The sequence below is a fragment of the Stegodyphus dumicola genome, chromosome 10 (genome assembly GCF_044657685.1).
Source record: "Stegodyphus dumicola isolate Sdum_Otavi_A_Nest chromosome 10, ASM4465768v1".
NCBI classification, from domain to species: domain Eukaryota; kingdom Metazoa; phylum Arthropoda; class Arachnida; order Araneae; family Eresidae; genus Stegodyphus; species Stegodyphus dumicola.
Window position 1 is genome coordinate 168,909,078 of NC_140777.1, and position 26,569 is coordinate 168,935,646.

General features: G+C 33.6%; 2 protein-coding genes across 5 annotated transcripts in view; one reads left to right on the plus strand and one right to left on the minus strand.

The window, feature by feature from the left end:
- The window catches only part of LOC118194191 (acetoacetyl-CoA synthetase-like), a 64,966-nt gene extending 53,298 nt beyond the window's left edge, over positions 1 to 11,668 (minus strand). For all 3 annotated transcript variants that reach the window (XR_015043638.1, XM_085825842.1, XM_085825841.1), the window contains exons 1-3: positions 11,586 to 11,668; positions 7,745 to 7,863; positions 2,505 to 2,608 (exon numbers count right to left, since the gene is read on the minus strand). Coding sequence is in view for 2 of the 3 variants with exons in the window: in XM_085825842.1 (XP_085681968.1) it covers positions 2,505 to 2,608; positions 7,745 to 7,856 (216 nt within the window). In the remaining variant the exon portion in view is untranslated. The remainder of the gene's footprint in view (positions 1 to 2,504; positions 2,609 to 7,744; positions 7,864 to 11,585) is intronic.
- A 3,938-nt stretch (positions 11,669 to 15,606) lies between these two features.
- The window catches only part of LOC118194190 (uncharacterized), a 33,032-nt gene continuing 22,069 nt past the window's right edge, over positions 15,607 to 26,569 (plus strand). Inside the window, exon 1 of one of the 2 annotated variants that reach the window (XM_085826124.1) lies at positions 15,607 to 15,756. The gene's annotated coding sequence lies outside the window, so the exon portion shown is untranslated. Of the gene's footprint in view, positions 15,757 to 26,183; positions 26,293 to 26,569 lie in introns of those variants that run through there. The other variant, XM_085826125.1, reaches the window with a different exon arrangement.

Sequence of the window (26,569 nt, forward strand, 5' to 3'; positions counted from 1 at the left end):
CAATCGATAAATGGAAACAGTTGAATATGTTTTCCTCATGTTGCATCCTAAGCCTACCTTTTTAAAATGAAAAGCGTTAGCTTGTTTAAGTTAAAAATATATAACTGAAGAGTAATTTTTAATTGAAATTAAATTTTCCGCTCAAATTGTAAAATTATTGGAGTCATTGTGCTAAATGCAAAGCAGTTCATGAAACTATAGTTCTAACTAGTTAGAATACAACTGGAAGAGAAACATGGTAATGTAAAATTAAAATTAGGTAGAAATCAACCTTAGATTAGCCTATGTTTTAAAGAAAATTCTGTGTTTTTCGACGGCGATCTTACATATGTTATCCTTTTTCAGGAGCAAACATTTTATGCTATATTTTGTCCCTGAAGTTCTATAAGTAAATAAGACTTACGAAGTATTACTCACGAAGGCTTCATGAGTTCGACAGCTCATACAAAAAGGCCGAACCAGCAATCAGGAATTATACCTACGCCAGAGACGGCTGCTCGAGCCCAATTCTCTAACCTCCCTTCTAAAACCTCGGTATTTAAACTTTCCTCCTCAAAGTAGAATTTGCATTCTTGCACGCGCGCTACCAAATTTAACTATTCTGGCACTGACAGTTAGGTTAATGAAGGCTTATAGGAAAGTCTGAACTAAAATTTAAATTATTAGTTAAAATAAATATAAATCCCTACACACGCTTTGGGGAATATTCACTTCTGTGGAAATCCCCATTCTTGTTTGAATAGCTTCGAATCAACTGAACACTCTCATCTGAATAATGTTTTCTAACTGCCTTCACATTTACTGTCTGTAGAATGAAAGTACTGCTCCACCCCACAAATAACGACATTTGTGACGGGGCACGGGCCTTTCCCCTCCTATTACTATGAGCGAGGAATTGCAAATACCGAAATTTGTGTCTGTGGAGGCATTGGTAAACCAGACCATTACTTGACCCAATGCCCTCTAACCGCACAGTGGCATGTGCAGCTTCCGGAACAGGCAATTTCTCATAAGCGTTATCTGATCAAACAGCCAGCATTTCGCATCAAAATATGCAAGATAATGCAGAAACTGGAGGAATTGGGAACAGATTTGTGCAGTGTGGCATAGTTCCCTGTCAATCTCTCTTCTCTCTCTCTCTCTCTTTTTTTTTAACTGTATATATTATGGAACATGTACTCGTATGTATTGCAGCCCACTGTATATATTATGAAACGTATGTATTATGCCCAATGAAAATTATTATGAACTATGTATGTATTACGTAACAGGCTCAATATATTATGAACTATGTAAGCATGTATATGTATGAACTATGTAAGCACGTATTCTGAAAGATCTATGTATTATGAACTACTTGTATATAAGTCTGTTCTATGAACTATGTAACTATGTAAGCATATATTATGAACTACGTAACTATAAGCATATGTTATGAACTATGTAAGCATCTATGCAGGATCAATGTATGACCTTATAGGGCCCATGAGGTGTTGCCCCGGATATTTGCGGAACCTGGACTAGACCCGAATAGTCCAAGTGAGTCTCACGGGTGTTCAGATTCTGCTCTCAACTGTCAACTGTAATCTGCTCCAGAATCTCTTTCAACCTGATCCTGTACTGAACCAGGAATAATACTTAGTTCCAGGCATCTAGGCTCCACGATGAAGAGGGAACATTTAAAATGGAAGTCACTTTAAATGGTCTTAAAAAAAGACGCAAAAAGTGGAACTCAAGGCAACAGCCTTTTTGTATGAACATCGAACTCATGTAGCCTGCGTGAGTAAGACTTCGTAAGTCTTATTTACTTATAGAACTTTAGTGATAAAATATAGCATAAAATGTTTGCTTCTGCAAAAAGACTGCAAAAAAAAAGACGCAAAAAGTGGAACTCAAGGCAACAGTCTTTTTTGCAGTCTAATAGACTGCAAAAAGACAAATTAGGTAACACTTAACCCGTGTTAGTCTAAGGTTAAGTGTTACCTAATTTTAAATTAAATCATACACGTAACGTCAGACATGTTTCCTTTAAAATTTGGTCGTGTTTGCTTTATATATATATTCTATGCAGACGTTCTTCCTGGGCAATAGATTTTTGTGTTCGATAACATAGAATTAATTACCATAAATAATTACACTCAGTGGAATTTTAATGTCTTTATACACTTAATACCATTTCTGAAAGTATCATCTTTTAATTTTGTGGAGTAGTATAGTTTTAAGTACAAAATGATATAAATCTATTATTTAACTATGCATTATAACTATTATAATATTTGTTTTGTTAAAGGTTTATGAATTGACATTTTCTGAGCTTTTGGTTAAAATGTATCGTGAAAAATATCGACAGCGAGTTTCTATTATATTCTATTAATATTTTACTACAAGCAGTATTTAATAAGAATGTATATTAGCATGATTCAAAGATGCAAAATTTAGTATCACAGATATACAATCAGTTAAATAATATACATTTTTACATAAATTATGCATTTTTTCCTTACTTGGTCAAAATTCTTTGAATAAATTATATCACATTGCTTCCACATTTCTGCCCAGAATAGTTGCAAGTGTTCCACCGACCACTTGTGCAAATCCCAAAAATCTTCTAAAAATGAAGCAAATAAATTTATTAATTTTTCTGTTTGAATTTTATGTTATAATTATTTTCCTAAAATTGTCCAAAATAAGTGCATACAGAAAAATTCAAAATTTTCTGGAACTCATCAACGCCTGAAGTCAATTAAATAATTAGATTCCAGGAACAAGGGCTCAAATTAGATTCCAGGAACAAGGGCTCAAATTTTCTTCTTCTACAGTCGAGACTTCGGTGACATACATGTTGCCAGGTGGTGATGTCGTAATTATGTGCCTTCAAAATTTTAATCATGTTCGTGTTACTTAACTCTAAAGCTGGCATCATTATCACAAAGGGCAATTAATTTCGTTTGCGATTTAAAAAAAATATGTATATGAATTTTAAAAAAGTGCCTTATAAAATGATTAACAAACACAATTATATTGCATCTGCAACGAATGCCAGAAGTTGTGAGCATTTTATTACGGTGGCACCTAATAGGCGGCAACCATTACCTCCCATAAGGGAACAGACAATGCCTTCTCCGGGAATCGGACCCGGGCACTAAGCTATCGCAGTCGGCTTCCCTAACCACTATACTGGCTGGGCGGTTGCAATAAATATTTAATACGTTTCATAAACTGTTTGCTTATTTAGTTGATTATGAAAAAATAGAAGAGGTTATCTTCATACAGTGAGGGACATCTAATGGGAAACTGGAACTCAAAAATACATCTTTAAAGGCTTACCAGCGGCCGAGCGGTAAAGTCCCTGAACACTGGTAGGTCGATCCGAGGATCGAATCCCGAAACGGGTTCGCTACATGGGCGTGTTCGCAATTTTCAATACATGTAACGTGTTAACACGAGCCAGTTTCTCTTAGAAAGTCCTCCACGAAGGCATCTCTTCTTTCCGTGTAGTGCTTTAGGGCAGAACACGTAAATAATAATAAAAATAAATTCCTGCAGCCGGCTCGTTCACCCGGGTTAACAGAATTCAGTGGGCTTACATTTTAGCCACTATTGAGGCTCCAAAGTCATAGTAAAAGTTGACAAAAAAGCAAAATAAATGAAAAGCAACATTACAGTCTGGGTTAATAAATAAATATTTCTGTACCAATTACATAAAATACGGTATGAGAAATATCTTTCCGATTAAAATAAAGTCGCATATCACATTAAATACATATGACGGAATAAGTAAATTTTAATTATGCCGATTAAGCAAATTGTTAAAAAATATTCATAAATAAATAATCAGGTCATTAAGATGCCTTTACTATTTTTAAATCTTTCAGATTTTAATCAATTACAGTTGATATAATGGTGATTGGTAAATTACAGGTCTTATACTTTGCGTTATGATTCTCTGAGAATCACCTATGCGCTTCACGCAGCGTTTTTTAGAAGAGCCCGGGAATAGTTAATACGTATCCTAAATACTTTCAATTTTTTGTCCATGAGTTTTCGATACCTAGAGGTATGAGCATAAAATTCCATTTTGCGTGCTAAGTGGAAAAAATGCACATGCTTTTGAGGGGGTAATATATTTTTTATGCTATCATCACATTAAACGTTCACACAAAAAACTAAAATCATATAAACAAAGGTTACAAACAATAGAACTAGGTTAAACAGATTCATGGTTTTTTATACAGACACAGTATTTTTATACAAATAAAGAACCAAAAATAATTTTTTTATTACATGAATATAAAGAAGTTAAATCTAGAACGTAGCTCTAAATTAGTTTTCAATGCCACCGAAATTCCGAATGGTTTGGTTTGGTTTATTTGATTACGGCAAAGCACTCTAGGGCTGTCTTCGTGGAAGATTTTTGAAGGAAAACTGGCTCGTATACACGTTAAGCATGGAGAAAATGATGAAAATGCCATGCAGCCAGCCTGTCTGCCGGCATTCGAACCCGGGATTGAAACAGCAGTTTTTAGCGACCTTACAGTTCATCCGAAGCTGCGAAAGCCAGGTACTTTCAATAGACCTTTTTAGACTAGACGCAGCAAAAAATAAATAAATAAAATAATAAAAATTAAAAAAATCTGAAAGGTTTCAGATTTTAAATTACGTCCAAAGGGGCGTTTTTTAACATTTTGTCTGTTACCTTTATTTATTAAATATCATATTCTTTGCACTTAAACCATAAATTGAGTTTAATAGCAATGTCGCAAAATAATTTTAAAATGAGCATATCTGTAGAATTTTCGATACCCAGTTCCGCGCGCTGGAGATGAAAAGATTTCTTTTTCGTGCAATGTTGCCATTGCTCGCTTTGAAATCGTTTAGTTTTTTAATCAAAAATTCTACTGAATATGTAAAATTTAGCCCTCCGTACATAGGAGTCGTGTGGAATTCACAGAAGATTTTTTTTTCTATACTTCCGTACACGACATAGTTACTCATTTATGCATTAGGCCATGGCACTCTTTTATATCGTGTTTTATTTAAATCCCCAAAAATTTAAAACGTGTTTGCGGGATCGAATGCAGAAGCCTTTTTTAGGCTACTTTTTCTTGCGCTATTTTGTTCTGGGCTGTTTGGTCATGGGTCATGTTGTCGGGACATATTTTCTTTCGACTTTCTGTCTTGGACAATTTTTTCATTTCCGAAAGTGGGTAAAGAGTTAATACTTATTCGAAATGCATCCGCGAAAATCCTGTCTACGTAAATTAATATTAAAATTTGAAGTTCAATTATAAGTAATTTCTCAAGTCAAATATTTAAGAAATGTACACGGGTCTTCGCATAAAGTATTTTGAGATGTTCCTTTCTGGACCACAGTCATATGTTGCATAGCTGGTATATTGCAATATCGATACAATTATTCGCAGTTACGTAACAAAATGTCAGCAATGGTGGGTGCGATAGTTACATCGAAGTCGTCTAAGGAAAGCGCGTATAACAAAAGGAAAGTTACTGGTCAGGTAAAGAAAGAAAATATTCGCTGATATACTAGAAACGTTGATATACTAGTTTCCAAAAGGAAAAATGCAGACGAGGAGGAGAGGCCCAAGAAAGATCGAAAATTTCAAATCAGTCGAGTCAAATCTGCTTGAAGTAGAAGGACAACGAAAGGCAAAAGGCCAAGAAAGCTACAATCTCAGTAAGAACGTAGCAGTGTTGAAAGAAATGGACAGCTGCATCCAAATCTGTAATCAAAATAAACGCTTGACAGTGAAAAAGCACAGTGAAAATCGAAAAGATCCTGCGACCATGAAAGGAAGATGGAGCTTAGCTAAGGTGGTGGAAGCTAACGGTGCAGCAACATTTTCCCAAAAATAATTCCGTAGCTGCAGAAAACATTGAACCGCGAAAATCTATGAGGATTCAGAGACACAGCGACAAAGAAGACAAGATGATGATTCCTGGAGATGATAAGTATGATTACCATTCGAGAAAATGGCTTCGGATCAGCACGATATTTTTCCCAACATAGGAAGAAATTTAAGGACAGGAGCAGGAAGGGTTACGAGAAAATAAAACGTCAGTGGAAGTTTGATTTATTGGAAGTATTATGTTATATTTAATTGCATAAACTTCCAAGTATGCTTTCACTTTACTTCAATCGAGGATTCAAGTTAAGTCGCTGTTTTTGCTAATAAGTTCGTCTGCTTCCTAAAAAATCAGTTTTTTTGTTAAACATCACCATGTTGGATTATTCGAAAATCTGTAAATAGTCAGAAAGTTTTGGAACCAGATACTAAAATAGCAACTATATTAGGCAATTTTATTACTTTTCTTAACGTTATATCGGAGTCTCAAACTAAGAATCCATTTATATTTCGCAAACGAATATTTCTTTTCTTTAAATCGTGCAAGTGGTGGAGTTTTAATTTTGCACTCAGAAGCTCTGCAGTTTGTTAAATTTAAGCTTTAATACAAAGGTTATAGAGACATTAGGTTATTTCGAAGCAGGAGAGATGAAAAAATGAGCAAAGTCCTCGCCGGGACTTAAGCCTCAGATCTCTCAATATGCGCCGAGCGAGTTGATCATTACACCACGAAGGCAAGCTAAGAAGGCGGGAGAAATACCTAATATACTTCCTCTTTTAAAGGGCGACTGGGGATTCGGGAACCCAATTGCCAAATCCTGGTGGTGGAGAATCATCATCCATCACCCTTTTTTTAGTTCGAGCCCCACTGTAGAGTCATTAGAATTTTTTGAAAGCAGGAGAGATGAAAAATGAGCAATGCCCTGGCCAGGAATTGAACCATGGACCTCTCGAATACGCGCCAGGCGTGCTGACCATTACACCACGAAGGCATGCTAAGAATGCGGGAGAACTACCTTATAAGGTTATTTAAAACCAGCTAAGGACATCTTTCACAGAATGAGCGAAAACTCGCTTAAAATCTAAGAATTGTTAAATAATTTTAACTTATATTTATACAGATAGTAACTCTATTACTAAATGTTTATTTAAGTTTTATTAAAAATTAACACACCTGGAAATTGTAATTAATTTTTATTTAGTATTTATTCACAGTATCCAACCCACGTAAAGCAAAAAATAGGTATTCAGCCAAAGACCAGTAGGTTTTGAAATACATATTCCAAATTTTTTATGCTTATGATTGATTAAAATGTTTCTTTACGTACGTTTCGAAGATAGGAATGAATTCAATGAGAAATAGTGAAAACCTTATGCGTGTGTTTTTATTAAAGGCAACTTTAAATGGAATGAAATGAAATATTACTTTCTTACTTAAGGTGAAAATTGTGAAATTTTAATTTAAGAATATTAGCTTATTCTATATTCACCTATTAACTACAGTTTTGCAGTAGTTTATAAAGCTGTACTTTATAAAGTTTTCCAAGGCAACGCAAATAAAAAAAATCTCTGTTATAAAAATATAACAAAATAAAAAAAAAAAAGGAATTTTATTTAATCGAACTTGGGACATTCTCATTGGCTGCAAGTATCCGGCCTCTTGAAACATTATACATCTTTACATCGAAAATATAAATGATTATTTTTTCCCTAAGTTTTTTAACGCAAGTAGATTTCATTGACAGAGAAGCAATAAGCTTATTATGATAAAAATTAATTACTTCATGGATATCTCTTTTCATCTATGAAAGCCAAAAAATTAGGTAACAAATTTTTAAATATAAAAACATGGAGTAAATATATGAAAAATATCAGCTTACTTAAAGTCACATTATACTTAGATTCTATCAACTTTTTAAACTTTCTCATTTCAGCTCCAGAATCTTCACGTGGCTGCCACACTACCTCAGGAATGTTATCTGTTTTATCCATATTCTGCCTGAAAGCATAACATTATATATGTTCATATTCAATATGAGTAATTAGATAAAGAACACATTTCATTTTTGTAAGTTAAACTCCCAGAACTATTGCCGTAACTAATATTTCTAAGCCTTGGTTATCTAAGCGAAACGTTATGTATGTAACATTTGCAACATTAACCGCTTGATGACCTCGCCCGAGATATCTCGGGAATAGATGCCGTTTCGATTTCTCTATGAACGAGTTAACTCGGGCGCTGATAATTTTACGGAAATTTATGCCATCGCCGGTAATATCGCGTGGCAATCGACCCTCTGCCATGCATATGTTTACTTAGCTGTGGGAGGGGTCTAAGCGGCTTTTGTGATTGGTTCCTCCATGACCTTGAGCTGCTACCGGCGACGTGGCCGCATTATAAATGAACTGCACATTCGGTGTGTTTTGTTAGTCGATGCAGATTACCAGATTATCACGCTGTTGCAGAATGGGATGTGCCGCTGTGTGTTGCAAATGTACCGTACTGTCAATGACATTTATAGATCGTAAAATATATTTACTTGATTTTTACTTTAACTCTTTTTACCTATTATTACCTAGACTACAGTTTTGTATTACTTTTGGCTAGTGCTTTTTTTTTTTTTTTTAGACTACAGTTTTGTGTTACTATTGGCTAGTGTTTTTCCTTCTGCTTCATTGAAGCCCGAGTAACTCGGGTAATGTCAGGAACCATAATAAATATCTTATCCACCCCCTCGAATTTTTCGGCCACTGGGTCATTCCGGTCATTAGGCTGCGTGTTATCCAATAGTTTTCCAGAGGACAATTAAAATATGACAATGCGGAGAATTCGTCAATGTGAGCAGCGGTCATACCTTGTCTAGTATGAATACAATATACGTACAGAAAAGTCAAGAATATTAAAATGAAATGAATGGGCACGGAGAAAGTCGTGTCCAGTGAACAGCCTAAAAGTGGCCATCACAGTTGCACAAGGAGCATCCGGAATAAGATGGGAATTGGGCGCTGAGGACACTCCAGGATAAAAAACTCCCAGAATTTCTGATTCAATAACGAATTTTATTGAAATGGCAGGACTCAATTTCAAATATCTTAAACAAATCAATGCTTTTTACAATTAACTACAGTTTTGCAGTAGTTTATAAAGCTGTACTTTATAAAGTTTTCCAAGGCAACGCAAATAAAAAAATCTCTGTTATAAAAATATAACAAAATAAAAAAAAAAGGAATTTTATTTAATCGAACTTGGGACATTCTCATTGGCTGCAAGTATACCTGATATTTTCTTATAAACCAGTGCCGCTGTGTGTTGCAAATGTAGCGTACTGTCAATGACATTTATAGATCGTAAAATATATTTACTTGATTTTTACTTTAACTTTTATTACCTATTATTACCTAGACTACAGTTTTGTATTACTTTTACTTTTGGCTAGTGTTTTTTCCAGACTACAGTTTTATATTACTTTTGGCTAGTGTTTTTTTTTTTTTTTTTTAGACTACAGTTTTGTGTTACTATTGGCTAGTGTTTTTCCTTCTGCTTCATTAAAGCCCGAGTAACTCGGGTAATATCAGGAACCATAATAAATATCTTATCCCCCCCCCTCGAATTTTTCGGCCACTGGGTCATTACGGTCATTAGGCTGCGTGTTGTCCAATAGTTTTCCAGAGGACAATTAAAATATGACAATGCGGAGAATTCGTCAATGTGAGCAGCGGTTATACCTTGTCTAGTATGAATACAATATACGTACAGAAAAGTCAAGAATATTAAAATTAAATGAATGGGCACGGAGAAAGTCGCGTCCAGTGAACAGCCTAAAAGTGGCCATCACAGTTGTACAAGGAGCATCCGGAATAAGATGGGAATTGGGCGCTGAGGACACTCCAGGATAAAAAACTCCCAGAATTTCTGATTCAATAACGAATTTTATTGAAATGGCAGGACTCAATTTCAAATATCTTAACTAAATCAATGCTTTTTACCTGATATTTTCTTATAAACCAGAGCTAAAGTGACAACCATTTCCGTGAGTAAGAGTTTCCCTTGAACAAAGGACATCGCTTTTAAAAGCTACAAGTAAAGACTGTATTCGCGATATATTTCATTGCATAGGAAGTTTTACTGGAAAAAGGACAGTAAAAAGGGATCGGAATACTGGATAAACGGACAGTAAAATTCCATAGGAAGTTTTACTGGAAAAGGGGCAGTTATAGAACTATATGGTTCCACGAAACACGAAACGAATGTTGGGCGAAATGGATTACAAATAATGGTGGCCTGACGTTGCATTGAGAATCATAACGTTTTTGTAAATTGTTCAATAAATATTTACCATACCATTCTTTTTTTCAATCATTTACTTTTTTTTACTCCCAACAGCCACACTAATCGGTATAGTAATTACCGACGCTGGCTGCCATACTGATGGGCCCGGGCTCGAATTCTGAAGAAGAGTGCTTGTTTGTAAGTGCATAGTTTATACGCGGTATGAGGCACTTAAAACATTAGCGAGCCAAAATAGTCTTTTCGAGTTGTTTAGTGGTACAAGAAAAGGGGAAAGGGGTAGGAGACTCCCGAACCGTCCCAAGAGTTTTCGCCATCAACCGTGATTAAAACTCTACACCTATTCTCCTCTCAACAGCCGAAATAAAGTAGGCTCGCGAATGGCGAAACCCATCGGTTCTATACCCACTTACATTGTTGCTCAGGATGCACCTCAGAGAGTAGATCGATATTACACCCACAGAAAGGGGGGGAAGACAACTGCAGAAATGTATGCTTTCTCAAGCATTGAAAAGTTTAGAAAAAATTAATTAAATTTTAATCTCACTAAAAAGGTTATTTTTTAAAAAGATTTTCGAAAATGCATGAAGAAGAAGAGAAGGTATAATGTCATTTCTTTTTGCTCTTTAAAATCTCGGAGATCTTGTTGCTTAAATCTAGATCAGTTCGTTGCCAGATAAAATTTTGTAAGGTGAATATTTTGCTTATGAATAACATATTACTTTTTATTGCAAATACCATTGCATCTATTAAATATAAGGAACAATGACAAAAATTTCATCTGCACTCTCAAATTACCTTGGATAATGTACCAAAAATATTAACTCTTCAGTTAAGAATAACATAATCCAAAAAACTGAATCATTGCTTAAATATACACCTTTTCAAACTTTTAAAAAAATTGGAATAATGGTTATATATTTTATTAAATTTCTCGAATATTTTAAAAATAATTTAATATGTTTGACTACCAGAATTCAGTGACTATTGTTTTAACTAGATAATTTAAAGTATAATAAATAAAATCTGAAATTGCTTCCCGTGCACTTACGTAATTTATGTAATGAGATAAAATGAGTGACGTAAAAGTCCCACGAGAAATATATAGGCTAAGAAAAAAAATGATACTGGCCTAGGAAAAAATTATCTGTACTTCTGAAATATGGAAACGGGCTAAATCCGATTAAATGCAGATACGTTAAATTCCACTCTCCCGATACATTTTCTTATTGTATTTTAGCAAAAATTTCAATAGATTTCTGAATAGCTTCACAAATGTTTTGGGATTTCATCTGTCAAGTTAATTGCTGTTTTCTCTGTTAAATTACTAGAGGTGAAATAAAATAATAAAATTTTCAAAATTTAAATTTACGATGAAAATAACAAGATCAGATTGCATAAAAAATTAATAAAATACAAATACTTTACATTACCTTGAATTTCAGATATCTTTATCGTAAGTGCCGTGCTTCGCAAATAAAGAAAATGTGTATCTTTCTCAGAGGTTGAAGCTTTTACCGTTGAGAACAGAAGTTAAGATAGAAATATCTTTTCTTATCAGCAGCTTAGAACATGCAATAGATATCAGAAAAAGTTCAGAAAAGTGTTATCAAAAGTTTATCAGTGGTATAATGTATTCAAATTGAAATACATATGTTACTGGTGAAATGGAATAAAAGGAATACTGAAAATAAGAAAAAATATCATTCTGAATGAATTACAAGATTAAATACTAATCCGTCACTCCTTTCTTTAAGAAAGAAGTTAATTGTAATTCAGCCCCCTTCCCCCCCTCGCATCCCTTTCGCCATAGCTAGAAGATCACCCTCCCTTCATTCCAAAATTTGAAAAATACATATATACGAGTATATTTGTTTAAATTTAGATTATTCTTGAATTTGTTTTAAAAATTAAGGAACGAAAGTACAGAAAATATTGGTAAAAACAAAACTTGAATAAAAGTATTTTTTTACATTCATAACCTAAAACTAAATAAAAGGTTAACAGTATTCTCCCCCTCCTGAAACTACAAAAGCAATGATGAATACCTGAAAATATGAAATCTATCCTGAAACTATGAAATTCTCTCTAGGGGACCCCATGGTTTAGAATGCCTGCTAACGTCTGTTTCTTTTAAATAGGCAATTCACGGCATTTACCCTCGCCCTTTGCAATAATAACGCATATCATCGTCATCTCACAGCACTTGTTTTCTCCACCTCATTTCAGATTATAGTTCAAGTCAGCTTTCATTCAGGCATTTTTCGTGAAACGGAAGTTGGCTTTCCCCATGTAAAACGTCTATACGAGCCAGTTTCAATAAGAAAGTCCTCCACGAAGGCATCCCTTCCCCTTAGGCAGATAGCCCTCGAGGCTTTGCCATAATCACATCACACACGTGAAGCGGAAGACGCTGAACTAAAATGGAGAGAGAAAAAAAAATTAGGCAACCTGAACCATCTACTACAGTTTTCGCTTCCCTTCCTACAAGGCAACCTGGGCAGCGGAAAATAACCCTCAGGTTCCTACCTTAAAATTAAAAAAAAAAATGATGAAGATACCACATGACTTCCTTCTATGGCATATTAAATTATACGTATTTTTTGCTGCATTTCATTTAAATTTATTTCCTCAAATTTCGTTAGAAATATATTTCTCATTCAATTAATTCAGTCCTTACTTCGCGGCAAGGCAAAAATACATAAAACCTCAAATTATCTTCAGTAAAAGTTGAAAAATATGGAAAAAAAATAAAACACCAAACACAGTTAAAACAATAATTTTTTTTTTTTTTTTTTTTTTTTTTTTTTGAATTAAAATTAGTGTTTCCAGGCAAAAACAAGCACGGCCAGGAAGCAACAAGGCAGATTTTTCGGTGCACAAAATTGAAGGTTTACATTTGCTCATTGTTTACATTACAGTCGTCAAAAAGACATTGAAAGTGCAGAAATTGATTTAATTCATTATCCTGCTAAATTTCAAATGTAAATAAATACGGCTGCTACGGTAAACAAAAAGTAGGCTTAGCCGCACTTAAACAATTTTTAAATTGTAGAAAATTCTACAACTATTGTATGCATATTAACTAAAGACATAAAACCCTTAACCGGAAGATAAGAATAACATAATTCAATCATTTTTAAAGCAAAAAATGCACAATATACCAACATATAAGAATGAAAAGAAGTGAGCTCACCGAAACGAGTAACAACGTGAGCATATATATATAATTTGAGTGCGATCGATTGCAACCAGAAAGTGAGGTGCACAACGACATGTAATAACAGTTCTATATACAAAATTTCAACGTTCTGAGACTATGAGTTTTTTGAGTTATGCGAGATACGTACACACATATACCAGTACGTACGTACTGACGTTATGGAAAAATCTCTTCTGAGTCCATTTAAAATCAATTTTATAATCTGTTTTGGGAAAAACAGTTCTTTATTCTATTCTTATGTGCAGATGTTACGCAGAAACAGCGTTAAATTGCATTCGATGCCAGTCAAAATGGTTATTTTCTCTGAAATATGATAGCCGGAATTTTTCGTGATTATAACACTTCCTTTACCTCGTACAAGGAAATAAAAATTGTAGAAGAGAAACAATTTTTTCCTCTCAATTTTAAGACTAATGTCGTTCCATAAAATGGACTCTCTTTTTACTGAATTATACTTTAAGACAATAATCATTAAAAACAATGAATTTTGTCATTTGCTGAAGTAAAAGAAAAATATTACATATGTATAAGAAGCTGATAAACAGAGAAGTATGCATAAGGTTTATTGATTTCTATTTTAACAGATTTGTTTCATTGCATTTCGTTACTTAATCACACAGGCATAAGTCCTTGTTTAAGAGTCAAAAGGTTTATTTTATGCTGTAAAATAATTCGAAAAGAGAAAAAAGAATTTATATATTAGAAAACCTTTTTAAATGGATACTGCAGGTGCTGCTTCCGTAGCGGATTTCAAATAGGGTTTTCGTACACCAGCTTCCAAGTTTGACCGTTGCTTTAACCAATAGTTAGAATTTCTGTCCTTCGATGTTTTTTCAATAATTTAAAATTTTCTCATTTCAAACTTGGTTGAAATGAATTTGGCAAGGTTGATTCATCAACTTAAAGAGAAAATTCGGTGGGTATCAAAAATTTGCATAACGAAGCTTCAACATCTTCTACCATATCATCAGTACGTCTTCGCACTGTATCATTGCTTAATAGGACATTTTTTTATAACATTGGATGCGGCTGGATGGTGTAAAACCGCTTTTTAAAACTTCCTTGACAGCCGGCAGTATCAAATCTTCACCTATGGTATGAGCAATTAATTTTGATATATTATAAGACACTATCAAACCATCGTCGTAATTTTTTGGTGAAGTTGCTAGTGACTCGGAGACAGACGGTAACTTCAGAAACTTGACTCTGATGTTAGGGAAAAATGACAAAACTTTATTGCATTTGTCAGGATGAATTTTTTGCCCATTCGTCTCTTCCTTCTTAAAATTGCATGAGCAGAGCCGTCGCGTTAAGCTCATTTTATTGCTGGTATAAATGGTATTAATCGGATAGTCGATTTAGTAAATTTTTTGGGGGGAGTTTTTAAATTAAATTTGAATGCCAGAACATTCTCATCGCCCCTACTGCCCAAAACATGCTCGCCGTCCCCTGCCGCCCAAAACAAATTCATCATTCCTCAGCATACTTCTACTGCCCCCTAGGGGGAGATACCGCCCCCGTTGAAGAATGTTGCCAGATAAGCGCCATACTCGAAAAGTTTCTGTAGGCTGACCCTGCTTTTACTTATCACCTCACCACCTGTGTTTGGGCGTACGTCCAAAAGAGCGAGTTCGAATATGTGTCTTTGCGGATTTCTCAATTATTTACAGAATAAACTTTCTTTTCTCAAAAAATTAAATTTGTCTAGATATCTTTAGCACTAACGAAACATCCATGAGGAAAAAATAGAGCAGAAAATTGAAAATAATATTAAGTATCAAGCGTGCTGAAGTCTACACATTCCCCCCTTAAAATGATTAGAATAACTGTCAGTTGTTGGTGGCACTATTAGAGTACGTTTTTAGGAAGCAAAATCAATAAATTCTATAGTCTGAAAATTATATCGAAATACAGCTTTACAGTCAAAGTTCGTACACAATTCGTTTCACTGTTTTTTAATCTTTTAAAAAATGATACCTACGGAAGCTGGTGTTTGCAACAATTCTTTGATAAATACGAAGCACTTATAAATAGAAAATAAATATTTGCACACAGTGTGACCTTCTAAATCTCGGAAAACAGCCTGTAGACTTAAAGGTTTAGCCAGTAGACTGATAGGAATTAGTTGCGAAGATGAAGCAAAGAATTGACAAATATTACTTATCTCATTCATATCATCAGTCTGTTACGTCTACAGTTTCAATGACAGCGTACTCCAGTGTAAAAAGTAAAAGTGTCTCATTTGCTGCTTCTGATATAAAAGTTTCGAGATCGCCAAATGTGTTTGATCCTTAGACTGATCCAGCTTTCGCAGGAAATCAATCTCAAAAACCACTTCATTTTTATCAGCTCTCTTAAAGTCGCACTCTTCTACAATTACTGTAAGAAAAGTCGCTTTTTTATTCTCAGTATCTGCTATAATTTAGATATTTTATTCTTAACATACATAAATTTATGAGTATGAAAAGTTATATATTTCATTTCAATTACACTAGACGTTATAAAATTAGTTCTTTACCAGAATGAACATTCATTTTATAAAATGCATTTTATATCCCAGTTTCATGTTTACTTTCTTGAGATATTAGTATATGTCGAAGTAGAAGATGTGAAGAAAAAAACAATGTCCTCGTCGGAAATCGAACCACGGATCTCTCGAAATACGCGCAGAGCGTGTATACCACCCTACTGCGAAGGCAGGAGAAATACCTTATACACTTTAAAACTTACTTATATACCCCCTTTTAAAGGACGACTGGGGTTTTAGGGGACCTAGTCGCCAAATCCTAGTGGTGAAGAGTCATTATTCACCACCTTTTAGTTCGGGCGCCACTGTAGGGACATTAGGAATTTTTAGGAAGCAGAAGAGATGAAAAATGAGCAACGCTTTTGCCGGGAATCGAACCACGGACCTATGGAATACCCGCAGCGTGCAGACCACCACACTACGAAGGCACGCTAAGAAAGCGGGAGAATCAACTTATAACTTAAATTCCATTGTACTATTCGTTCTTTCGCTCAACCCGTATAGTGGTTAACGTCGCTGACTGCCGTGTCGAAAAGCCAAGGTTTGAATTCCGGAGAAGGCATGGATGTTTATAAATGTATAGTGTCCGTGCGGCATGGGGGTACTCTAAATATGCGGGAAGTCAAAAGTCCTCACGAGAGATCGTGGTAGGGAAAGAGGGGTGGGAGACCCTCGGACCTGTCCCCGCCAGAGTGCTCTGCTTCAAAATCGGGGGCAGAACCGAGCTAAACCTCGCTGTCACCAGTAAGGAGATCAAGACTGTTGACATCGACAGACGTAAACTTGCGATCCTTGCCACGAGGAATATCGTGGGCTTGGATTGACTATAGCTCAGACAAGTAAGCATTAGCAACAAAAACAAAAGTTGTTCGTTCTTATTTCCGCTTCTTATCTTTAACTGTGTTTGTCTAGTTAATTTTATATGAAAGTTCACCTTTTAGTAAAATGTGTCTTTTTACCTTCGGCCAACATACAAATATATAAGTAAGGAAAGTAACGTTTTCTGTCCAAATATTCGATTGGGAGTTTTCAAAGAATAAGCCCAAATTAGGGTTCTCCCCACACATGCAACACGTTTTTAATATTTTTAGAATGGTATCTGTCTGTCTGCATGTATGCACGGAAACTTCCAAAAATTTCCATTTTTGGTATTCAAGCTTCCTACTTTCATATGAAGAGTTGGTTAGATTTTCGGTAAAATTTGGCAATTAGAAAAGATAGTTTACCTGAAGTCCATAAGGCCAGTTTACAAAAGACCAGTTAACACAAGCGGGATTTTGAGCCCAAGTAACGCGCATAAACTTGATGTTTTCACTAAAGGAAAAAAACGCTACTAACTAATCTCGCCTTTACAACCTATATACATAGGTCAGGGAGGCTATGTTTTCAGTCCAAAAATTCGATACTGAGTATAAAGAGAATAAGCACGAATTAGCGTCCTTATGACACGTTTTTACTATATTTAGAATTATGCTGTCTTTCTACTTATCTATGTGAGTGATTCGTTCACATATACTCTTACATGAAACTTCCAAAAAATTGTGTTTTCCTTATTTAAGCTTTCAATATTCATATAAACTATAAAGAGTTGATTAGATTTGGGGTAAAATTAGACTACTGGAAGTGGTACTTTACAGGAAGATTGTAAATTAACGCTTAAACTGTAACTGTAATTGCAGACTGTAAATTAAGACCATTAAAGATTCAACAGTCTTTAATGGAAAACCGGAAGAAGCACTTTATTTGAAACGCATAAAAGGTTTTAATAAAAAACTCTATTAAATATAATCCAAAACGTTTTAGATTTAGTATTTAAGGCATTTACATCCGAAGCAGGTCGTTTCGACGCCGACGGTTCGACGCCAACGGTTCGACGCCAACGTTTCGACGCCGGGGCAGTTCGACGCCGTACGTTTCGACGCAGGGACAGTTCGACACCATATTTTTTTCGTATTTTTATTTATTTTTAGAATAAATATGAAGTAATATAAATAAGTAATATGACTGATTTTTACTTCCTTGTACGAAGTAAAAAGGAAGTATTGTAATCGCGAAAAGTTTCAGGCTGCATATTTCAACGAAAATATCCATTTTGACCGCTATCGAATGCAATTTAACGATGTTTTTGCGTGATATCTGTACGTAAGAACAGAATAAAAGACTCTTTTCCTCCAAAAAAAAATTATAAACCTGCTTTAAAATTAATTCTGAAGAGAATTTTTCGTGGCGCCTGTACGAACGTATGTTCGTACGTGCGTACATACGTACGTACGTATCTCGCATAACTCAAAAACGAGTAGCCTCAGAACGTTGGTGGTGGTGTATTTAATTATGGCAAAGCACACTAGGGCTATCTGCCTAAGGGGAGAGATACCTTTCGAGGAGGACTTTCTAAGGGAAACTGGCTCGTATACACGTTACACATGGGAAAAACCACGAAAACGCTCATGCAGCCAGCCCGTTCGTGGGACCTCAGAACGTTGAAATTTTGTATATAGGACTGCTATAACATGTAGATGTGCACCTCGTATTTTGGTTCCAATCGGCCGCACCTAACGTACATAAATATATTTATATATATATCCACTCTGTTACTTGGCTCAGTGATCTCAGTTTCTTTACTCTTATATGTTGGTAAATTGTACATTTTTTGCTTTAAAAATGATTGAATTGTGTGGTTTTTATCTTCCGGTTAAGGTTTTTATGCCTTTAGTAAATCTGTATGCAATATTTTTAGAATTATCAACAATTTTAAAGTTGTTTAAGTGCTGCTAAGCCTAATAATTTGTTTGATGGCGGCCATTGCTTGTTTACATTTGAAACAGCAGGATAGTGGATTTGTTGCCAATCTAGAGAAACTTAGCTATGCAACAACAAAGATAACGCCTTCATTTATTATTGCCAATTAAATCATGCTTAATCCTTTCTGGAATTTTTTCGAAGAAATATGTGTTAAAGATTTACTTCGTAATTTTTAATATAGATATTCTGATTTTTTATGTATTTTTGCCTTCTCGCGAAGTGAGAACTGAATTAATTGAATGAGAAATACTCAATTGTCTGTGAAAAACTGTTTCTTTTTTGTTTTGTTTGCTTAATTTCTTTTATACATCATTCTAGCTTTATTATAGTATTTGAATAGAACATATGGCAACGATTAGATAATTCTATTCTTTAAATGATATAAATTTTGTGCATTAAGAGTTATAATATGAACGAAATATAATACTGTTAAATGAATCTAGCGCCAGAGTGTCGCTATGGTAAGCAAATACTAGAGTGAATTTTAAAGAATGCATTTATTCCATTGTGGTTTATGCGCTGTCGGCGAAGTAGATTTAAGTCAATCCAATAAGTTTAAATGAAATGCAAGAAAAAATGCGTATAGTTTAATATTCCGTACAATGAAGTCATGTGGTGTATACATCAGATTTTTATTTATTGAATTAGCGATTGTTTGCACGCATATTTGAAATAAATATATGTGTGTATATGTGTGAAAGTGTTCTAGATTTTTGTTTGTGTCCCAGATTAATGAAAAGCCCCTTCGCCAACGTCAAGGCCCCAGGACATGAGGAAGGGTTTTTTTAAATTTATTTATTTCACAAAACAGCATCAAAAAGGCAAAATACACAAATGGTAAATAAACATATCGTTACAAAGTAGTTGTATTATATTACAGACAAACATAATTACAAATAAATAAGATTACAGATAAATAAGATTACACATAAATAAGATTAGAGATAAATAAGATTACATCACAGAACTGTTATTATACTAATCCATTGCAAAATTATGAGCCACACCTTTCAGGTATTCCATTATTTATCGATTTTCAAAATCTTCAACTATTACTTTAATTCTCATATTAGCTCGTAGATACCAATTTTGTTTGTGCGGCGGTTTATCTCCACGTAAATTACAATGGAATAAGCAATACCCCTTAATATAAATGTTAATTATCCTAATAAATAAATTAACCAACTTCCGTTTGCAAAATCGTAAGAACTCAAATGGTATAAAGGAGGTTAATAACTTTGTTTCTTAAAAAAAATCACTCAAAACTTTTCAATATCTTAAAAACAGTGAAATGAGCAATAAATAACATAAACGAATACAAAAAACAAACAATTCTGAAAAGCAAAGTATAATTAATGATATTTTATCTTATATTTTCAAGACAAAAGAATTACAATGAAATAAGTTATATCCCTTAATACAAATATTAATTATCCTAATAAAAAAATTAACCAACTTTCCGTTGAAGGAAAAAAAATCATGCAAAACTTTTCAATATCTTACAAACAGTGAAATAAGCAAAAAATAACATAAAAGCAACTCAAAAAACATAAAATTCCGCGCAGAATTTTACTCTGCAGAACAACTTTATCAAAAAAAAAAATCAGTAAAAATGTACTATATATATATATATATAAATGACAATGAAATATGCCAATCTCTTAAAAATAGTGACATAAGAAATACGATGAAAAGTTGTTTCCAAACCCATATTTCTAAAAGAATGAAACGATTCAAAATGATGCGATTTCATCAAAAATCTATCAACAACAATAAGAAAGGAAAATTGTTGCCAAAATCCCATTTTTAAAGATGTGAGATGTGAGAAGCGTGCTCGGAAGCTTCATTTAAAAATTTTTTTAAAAATACAAAATATTATCATTTTTCCAAAATTCTTTTTGTAAAAGCAGACGCAAGGATAAAAGTTTAACGTGTCCAAAAATTAAAGAAAAATAAACTGTACATTTTTAAAAATGAACTTTTTTAGAAAAAATCTCGTTGATAAAGTGTTAAGCTCCCTTTATTAAATAAATTCGTATTGAATCGATTTATTGAAACACGAAGGTTATTTTAAGTTCGTAAAATAGCTAAGTGCCTACGTTTCATGACGATGTAAAATGGAGTGTGTAGAGTAAAATCTCGCTTTCCTATAGCCCATTTTGTCTCAAAATGACGCGATTTCGTCACAAAACATAAAGTAAAAAAAATTCGAATTCGAATTTCGAAAAAAATCACTTCGAGGTACACTGGCTCTTGTCTAGATGCACCTATGTACCAAATTTCGTAGCCGTGGTCTGTTAACTATACGCGCAACGCGAACGAAAGAAACACACACACACACAGACTCTTTCTTTTATTATATGTAGAGAAGAGATACAACGAATATAAAAAGAAATGTATGGCTAATCTTAACAGGCTATTTGGAATCTAAATATATGCTGCTTTTGAAAATTGTGTGAAGTCACTCATTTGTGTATCTGAAACATCATATGACCTGAGATATACGACAATCGATCCTATATTTCCAGGTCAAAGCACTAGAGCGTATGTGCACATCAGCACTTATAGTTATCATTGTCCATTGCATGTAAGATAGGATAATAAAAAATGAGAATATTTATAATTAACAATCAGTCATAAAATTTATAAATAAAACTAGATTTTATTTTACAAATTATCAACCGGAAATAATATATTACTTTGGTTGCTAAAGTAAACATGGAATTGGGAGTTCATGTGCTGGCCACATCAGATATTTTAATATGTTACATAAGAAAATATTTAAATGACCTTCCTGAATCTTTTGGAAAATGCACGTGATATAATATGAAACGAAAAATAAATTTTTAGCGGTTTTTTAACTTAAAAATTTATTTAAAAAAAAAATTAAAAATTAACCAGCGATTCTCAACCGGTGGTACGCAGGTGAAAAATAGGTAGTATGCAAAGAAATAAAGTATTTTTAACTATTATATTCAAAAATTAAATGTGCCAACAACCTGTTTAAGTTTTTTTTCTCTAACACTCGCAAATTTATGCGATCTGTGCTATGTTCAAGATTAAGAGCCGCTCATAGACTTTAGGAAAATAATCCGCCTTGATTTTCACAAATATTATTTTAACCGCAGACATAACAAAACTTGCCATAAATGATGTTCCTGAAACAAGTAATAGAAATGGATGTTGTATTTAATAGGAAATAAAAAAATAAGTTCCTAACTCTTTTTTAGAGATGACCGATTTATTAGCATATCTACACTTTATGTCGCTACCATTACCAAGCTCTTATTGGCCCACCGGCGGCCAAGCGGTAACGTCGCTAAACACTTGTAGTTCGGTCCGAGGTTCGAATCTCGCGAACGGGCTGGCTGCGAACGGGCTTGGGTGTTTTCGTGGTTTTCCCCATGTGTAACGTGTATACGAGCCAGTTTCCCTTAGAAAGTCCTCCACGAAGGCTATCCCTCCCTTAAGGCAGATAGACATCGAGTGCTTTGCCGTAATCTAATAAACAAAAAAACCAGGCTCTTATTGCTCTATTTTAAATTAGAATAATTCTTTTTCCAATTACAATAATTTTTGTTTAGAATAATTTTACGATTTTCTGTTTCTAACAGCAGGTATCTAGTCTTGGTGCTTTCTATTCCTTACTTTTCTACGTGATTTGAGAATACGTAGTTGTTTTTAAAGAACTCGTACTGCATTATGTATTTAAATATTTATGAAAAAATAATAAAACAAAACTAGATTTTCAAAATGAAAAAATGGCTAATATTGACTAAGTAGAAAAGTAATGATTCACAGGTGATCGAGTCACGCCAATCTACTAGAAACAAAAGAAATTAAAAAAAAGTACGATGAGTTATTTATCATTTTAGATTACTTGGAATGGAGATGAAATGCACTTTCAACCTCAATATTTTGTTTGCGTCGAACCATTATACAGTTAAAGTATGAAAGCATCATTTCTTGAAAGACATCTTGAATCTAAGCATGATAATTTAAAGGATGAATCTGAAGAATACTTTAAGAGGAAATTATCGAAGTTCAAAAATAGTAAACAATTAATGAAGGTTTTTGCTACTTCAAGTAAAAAAGCTTCGAAGCTGATTAATTAACTTTTATCTACTTGTATATTCTTTGTTTTCTCATGTTTCAATTTGTTAAATTGTCTTAAACACAAGCCAGAAGCTATATAAACCCTGCTGATACGTGGAGAGTCAATTAGTGAATCAGTGAGTGCCGAGTTGGTTGTCGAATGTACCAAAAAAATCTATTAGTATATCGCAGTTAGTGCATCGTCGAGAGAGTTTGTTGAGCACCGGGAACGACTGAAGACTCAACCGAGGATTCGAAGCTGTACTCTAGGGTATTGTCGAGTGAATCGCACGTCGTAGCGTGAAGAGTCTTGAGAGTACGTGAAGTTCTGAGAACGACAGAGTAGAGTTGGGAGCTGTACTCCGGTGCTTCGAAATTCCAAAAAACATTCGTGTTCATCCATTTTTTTTTCCTCTCTAAATAATGTTTGCAGAAGTCGAATTTGTAAAAGCTGAAGGAATGGGACTGAGAAAGGCTATGATTTTTGCCCATTGGAAAGTAAAGAAATTCTTAGGTGTTTTTCAGCCACGCGTTATAGTATACAGGGAAGCTATAATATCTTCTATACCAGAACAATTTGAAAAGCAGGTAAAGACAGATGCAATTTGCTCTAATGTCTGGTACTTAGATAATTTTGAATCTTCGAAAATAAAAGGTGTGTTTGCAGTTTTCAAAGCCCATTCTCATTTTGTCAAATATCCAAGTCCTCGTGTTTCTCAAGAATATGCAGCTCAATTAGCCGACCCACATACTTTTAAAAAAAAATGTGTCAGGAAAATTTGTTTGGATGTAAGTCCACGTATTTGACAAATGTGTCTGTGGGACAGAAAGACCCACTTGCTAAAGAAATGTTGGGCGCTGCAAAGGCTTTTTGCCACTTGCAAGAACTCAGCCCCACGGAAGGTATTAATACCCCCACGTACTTTATCAATCCTAAACTGGAAAATTGGACTTTCGGCCCGGCTCACATAGAAGATGGAGTCCTATCCTCCTATAACGTCATGCTCACAGGTATGCCCAAAATTTGGCTCATTTGCCCCTCCACTCCGGTTGTGTATGTAAATGAAATTTCGAGAAAAAACAATTCAGCAATTCAATATGCAATCAGAAAAACTTCCGTAGGTAACTTCTTGAACAAAATTGTAGAGCAAACCATCATTCAGATGAATTCTAGAACGGTCAAAATGGATATTTCCGTTAAAATATTATACCGCAAATTTTTCGCCGTTACAATACTTCCTTAACTTCGTACAAGGAAGTAAAAATAAGAGAAATTAAACAAAGTTATGGATAATCAGAATTCATCTTTTAAGAAAATCACTTCACTGCAATATACATGATGTTTTTTTATAAATAATGGAAATATATTTATATTTATGATAATAATTAAACTTTCAATTTATAATTACTGATTAATTTAACATAATTTGTAATTAATTCAATAGTTGTATGATTTGAATTAATTTAATATTTAATTTGTAATTATTAATAATAAATTTACATTCGTAATCATAAAAAAAAACTTTTTAGATGTATAATATTTAAACTATAAATATTTCTTGAGGGTTACGGACAAGACAACAACAGGAGAGAGTATTTAAAGGAAGATCTCAGAGGGTAGAATCAGAGAGGATTCTGCCTGCTGAAGGCTACGTTGTTAAATTAATTCCCTTGAGAGTAGTATTCTGCTGCGTTGCGGTTTTCTCGCCATTCGGCTTGTCTTGCCGCCCTTAGGTCAGAGCCAACTTGCGCGTTACTGTATTTGTGTAGCCCTTAGGCCGTTTTATTTAGTTAAGTAAGATTCATTAGCTTTGATTTAAGCTATAAATGCTGGCTTTTGTAAGAACGTGTGTTTACTTCAGTTAATTTTTATTTGAGTTAAATAAAAGAGACCTTGACACCCTTTCCCTGTCGTGGGATACTTTCCAAAACATAATGATAATTAACTTATAACTTAAGTTATCTCTTAAAATGGAAATTTTACTCAAAAAAATTAATTTGGAATTAAAATTAATATTTATTATGTATTTGTTTCTAAATGCATTTTTGGAAAGAAATTTATATCCAGAGAAAGGACATATCTGCGGTGGGTACTCATATTAGAATTTTGCTATTATCTTATTTGCTTCATAATTTCTGTAGGAATACGTCAAATATGCAACATATAAAGGTAACATACATAAAATTCTTCGAAACCGTTGATATGGGCTACAAGATGTTTTCTTCTCATCTGGTAACAGATTCTTCGTAAATGTCTGAAATTCGAATTAAATTTTATTCCTTTTTCGTATTCATTAACTCCATTTCTTCCCTATAATAAATAGCTTCTATATACGGAAGAAATAAAAATACTTTAACTATGTTGAATTCCCTTTATTTATATTTCGAGCTTAGACTATTAAAAATAGTTGGAATATTGTCCTTTCACAATTCATGCTTCTAAATACTACATGCCTAAAAATCGGTCTCTTTAGTTTTTCGTCTTATTTTTTTTTTTTTTTTTTTTTTTAATTTGAGCCTTTCTTGATTTTTACCATAAACAATTAACAAAATACGGGACTTTAAATTTACTTTTAAAAATCAGATTTTGGCCCACCTATGCACGATTTTTTTCTTTTCCAGCTTACCCTTTCTATACTTTTTGCATTCTGTAACTCTAAATTTGTTCTTTGTTTAGCCTATTATTGAGAAACAAAGGAAGGCTACTTTGTATTTTCTAGACTTCGTCCTTTAGTACTGAAGAAAAATTTTTAAGAAAATACTACATTCATTAATGTAAGAAAGGTAAAAGAAATTAAGGAGAATTTTCGATTAACATAATCGTTCCCTTGAAAGTCACTTTACAGCAATATGAGGATGGCTTTTTATCAGTAATGGGAAGAGCTTTATATTTATAGCCATAGATATATGTATGTATATAAAAGTACAGATTTAGTGTTTAAAATAGAATGCTTTCCTGTAATTTTTAAAACGTAGTTAAAACATTTAAAAATACGTTTGTATTGTTAAATGTCTCATTGATCAAAAAAGTGACATAAAAATTTATAATGCATTCATAGAAATGTTTATTAAAATATCTGATGTAAAATTCCAGCTCTAAATTAAATCGATGAGAACATAAAAATTGAAATGAATAAAGTATTTCCAACGGAAAGTTGTAGATATTTTCAATGTACAGCGAATGTGGCAACTTACTTGTCACTATAGCTGCTTCTAACAATGCACAAAAAGAACAGCTTTCTCTCTGGATAATTGTACAGACTTGGCGTTTTTTATTAGTTACAAAGATCACCTGACTTTAGACATTGTGATTAATTTCTATGGGGATATAAAAAAAAGGTTCATTGTATATTACGCAATTTCTGCAACACCTGGCAAAGTTCTGACACGTACAATAGATACACCGAAATTATTGACGTATACTTAAATTGCATCTTGTGTAGTAGTTTCTTGATTACTAGTGGCCATAAAACAATTTATAAATCTTTGTAACGTAAGTAAAAACTTCGCTTTATCTTTTGCTTTCATTGTTCCACTACTGAAAATAGTTTATGCTAAAAACGGCCCATTAATCAAATACTGACTTCGTTTTATTTATATTTATAATTCAGGAAGTGTCACTAGTCAGAGCAAATCTCTTTAATTATTAATTGTTTGACGAAATTAATTTGAACTTAAATTTTTGCCTGTCTTAAGTCTCTCTAATAATTACATAATACTATCTTAGAAGTCGCAATTAATACCACGATATACTGAATTTTTAATTTCCT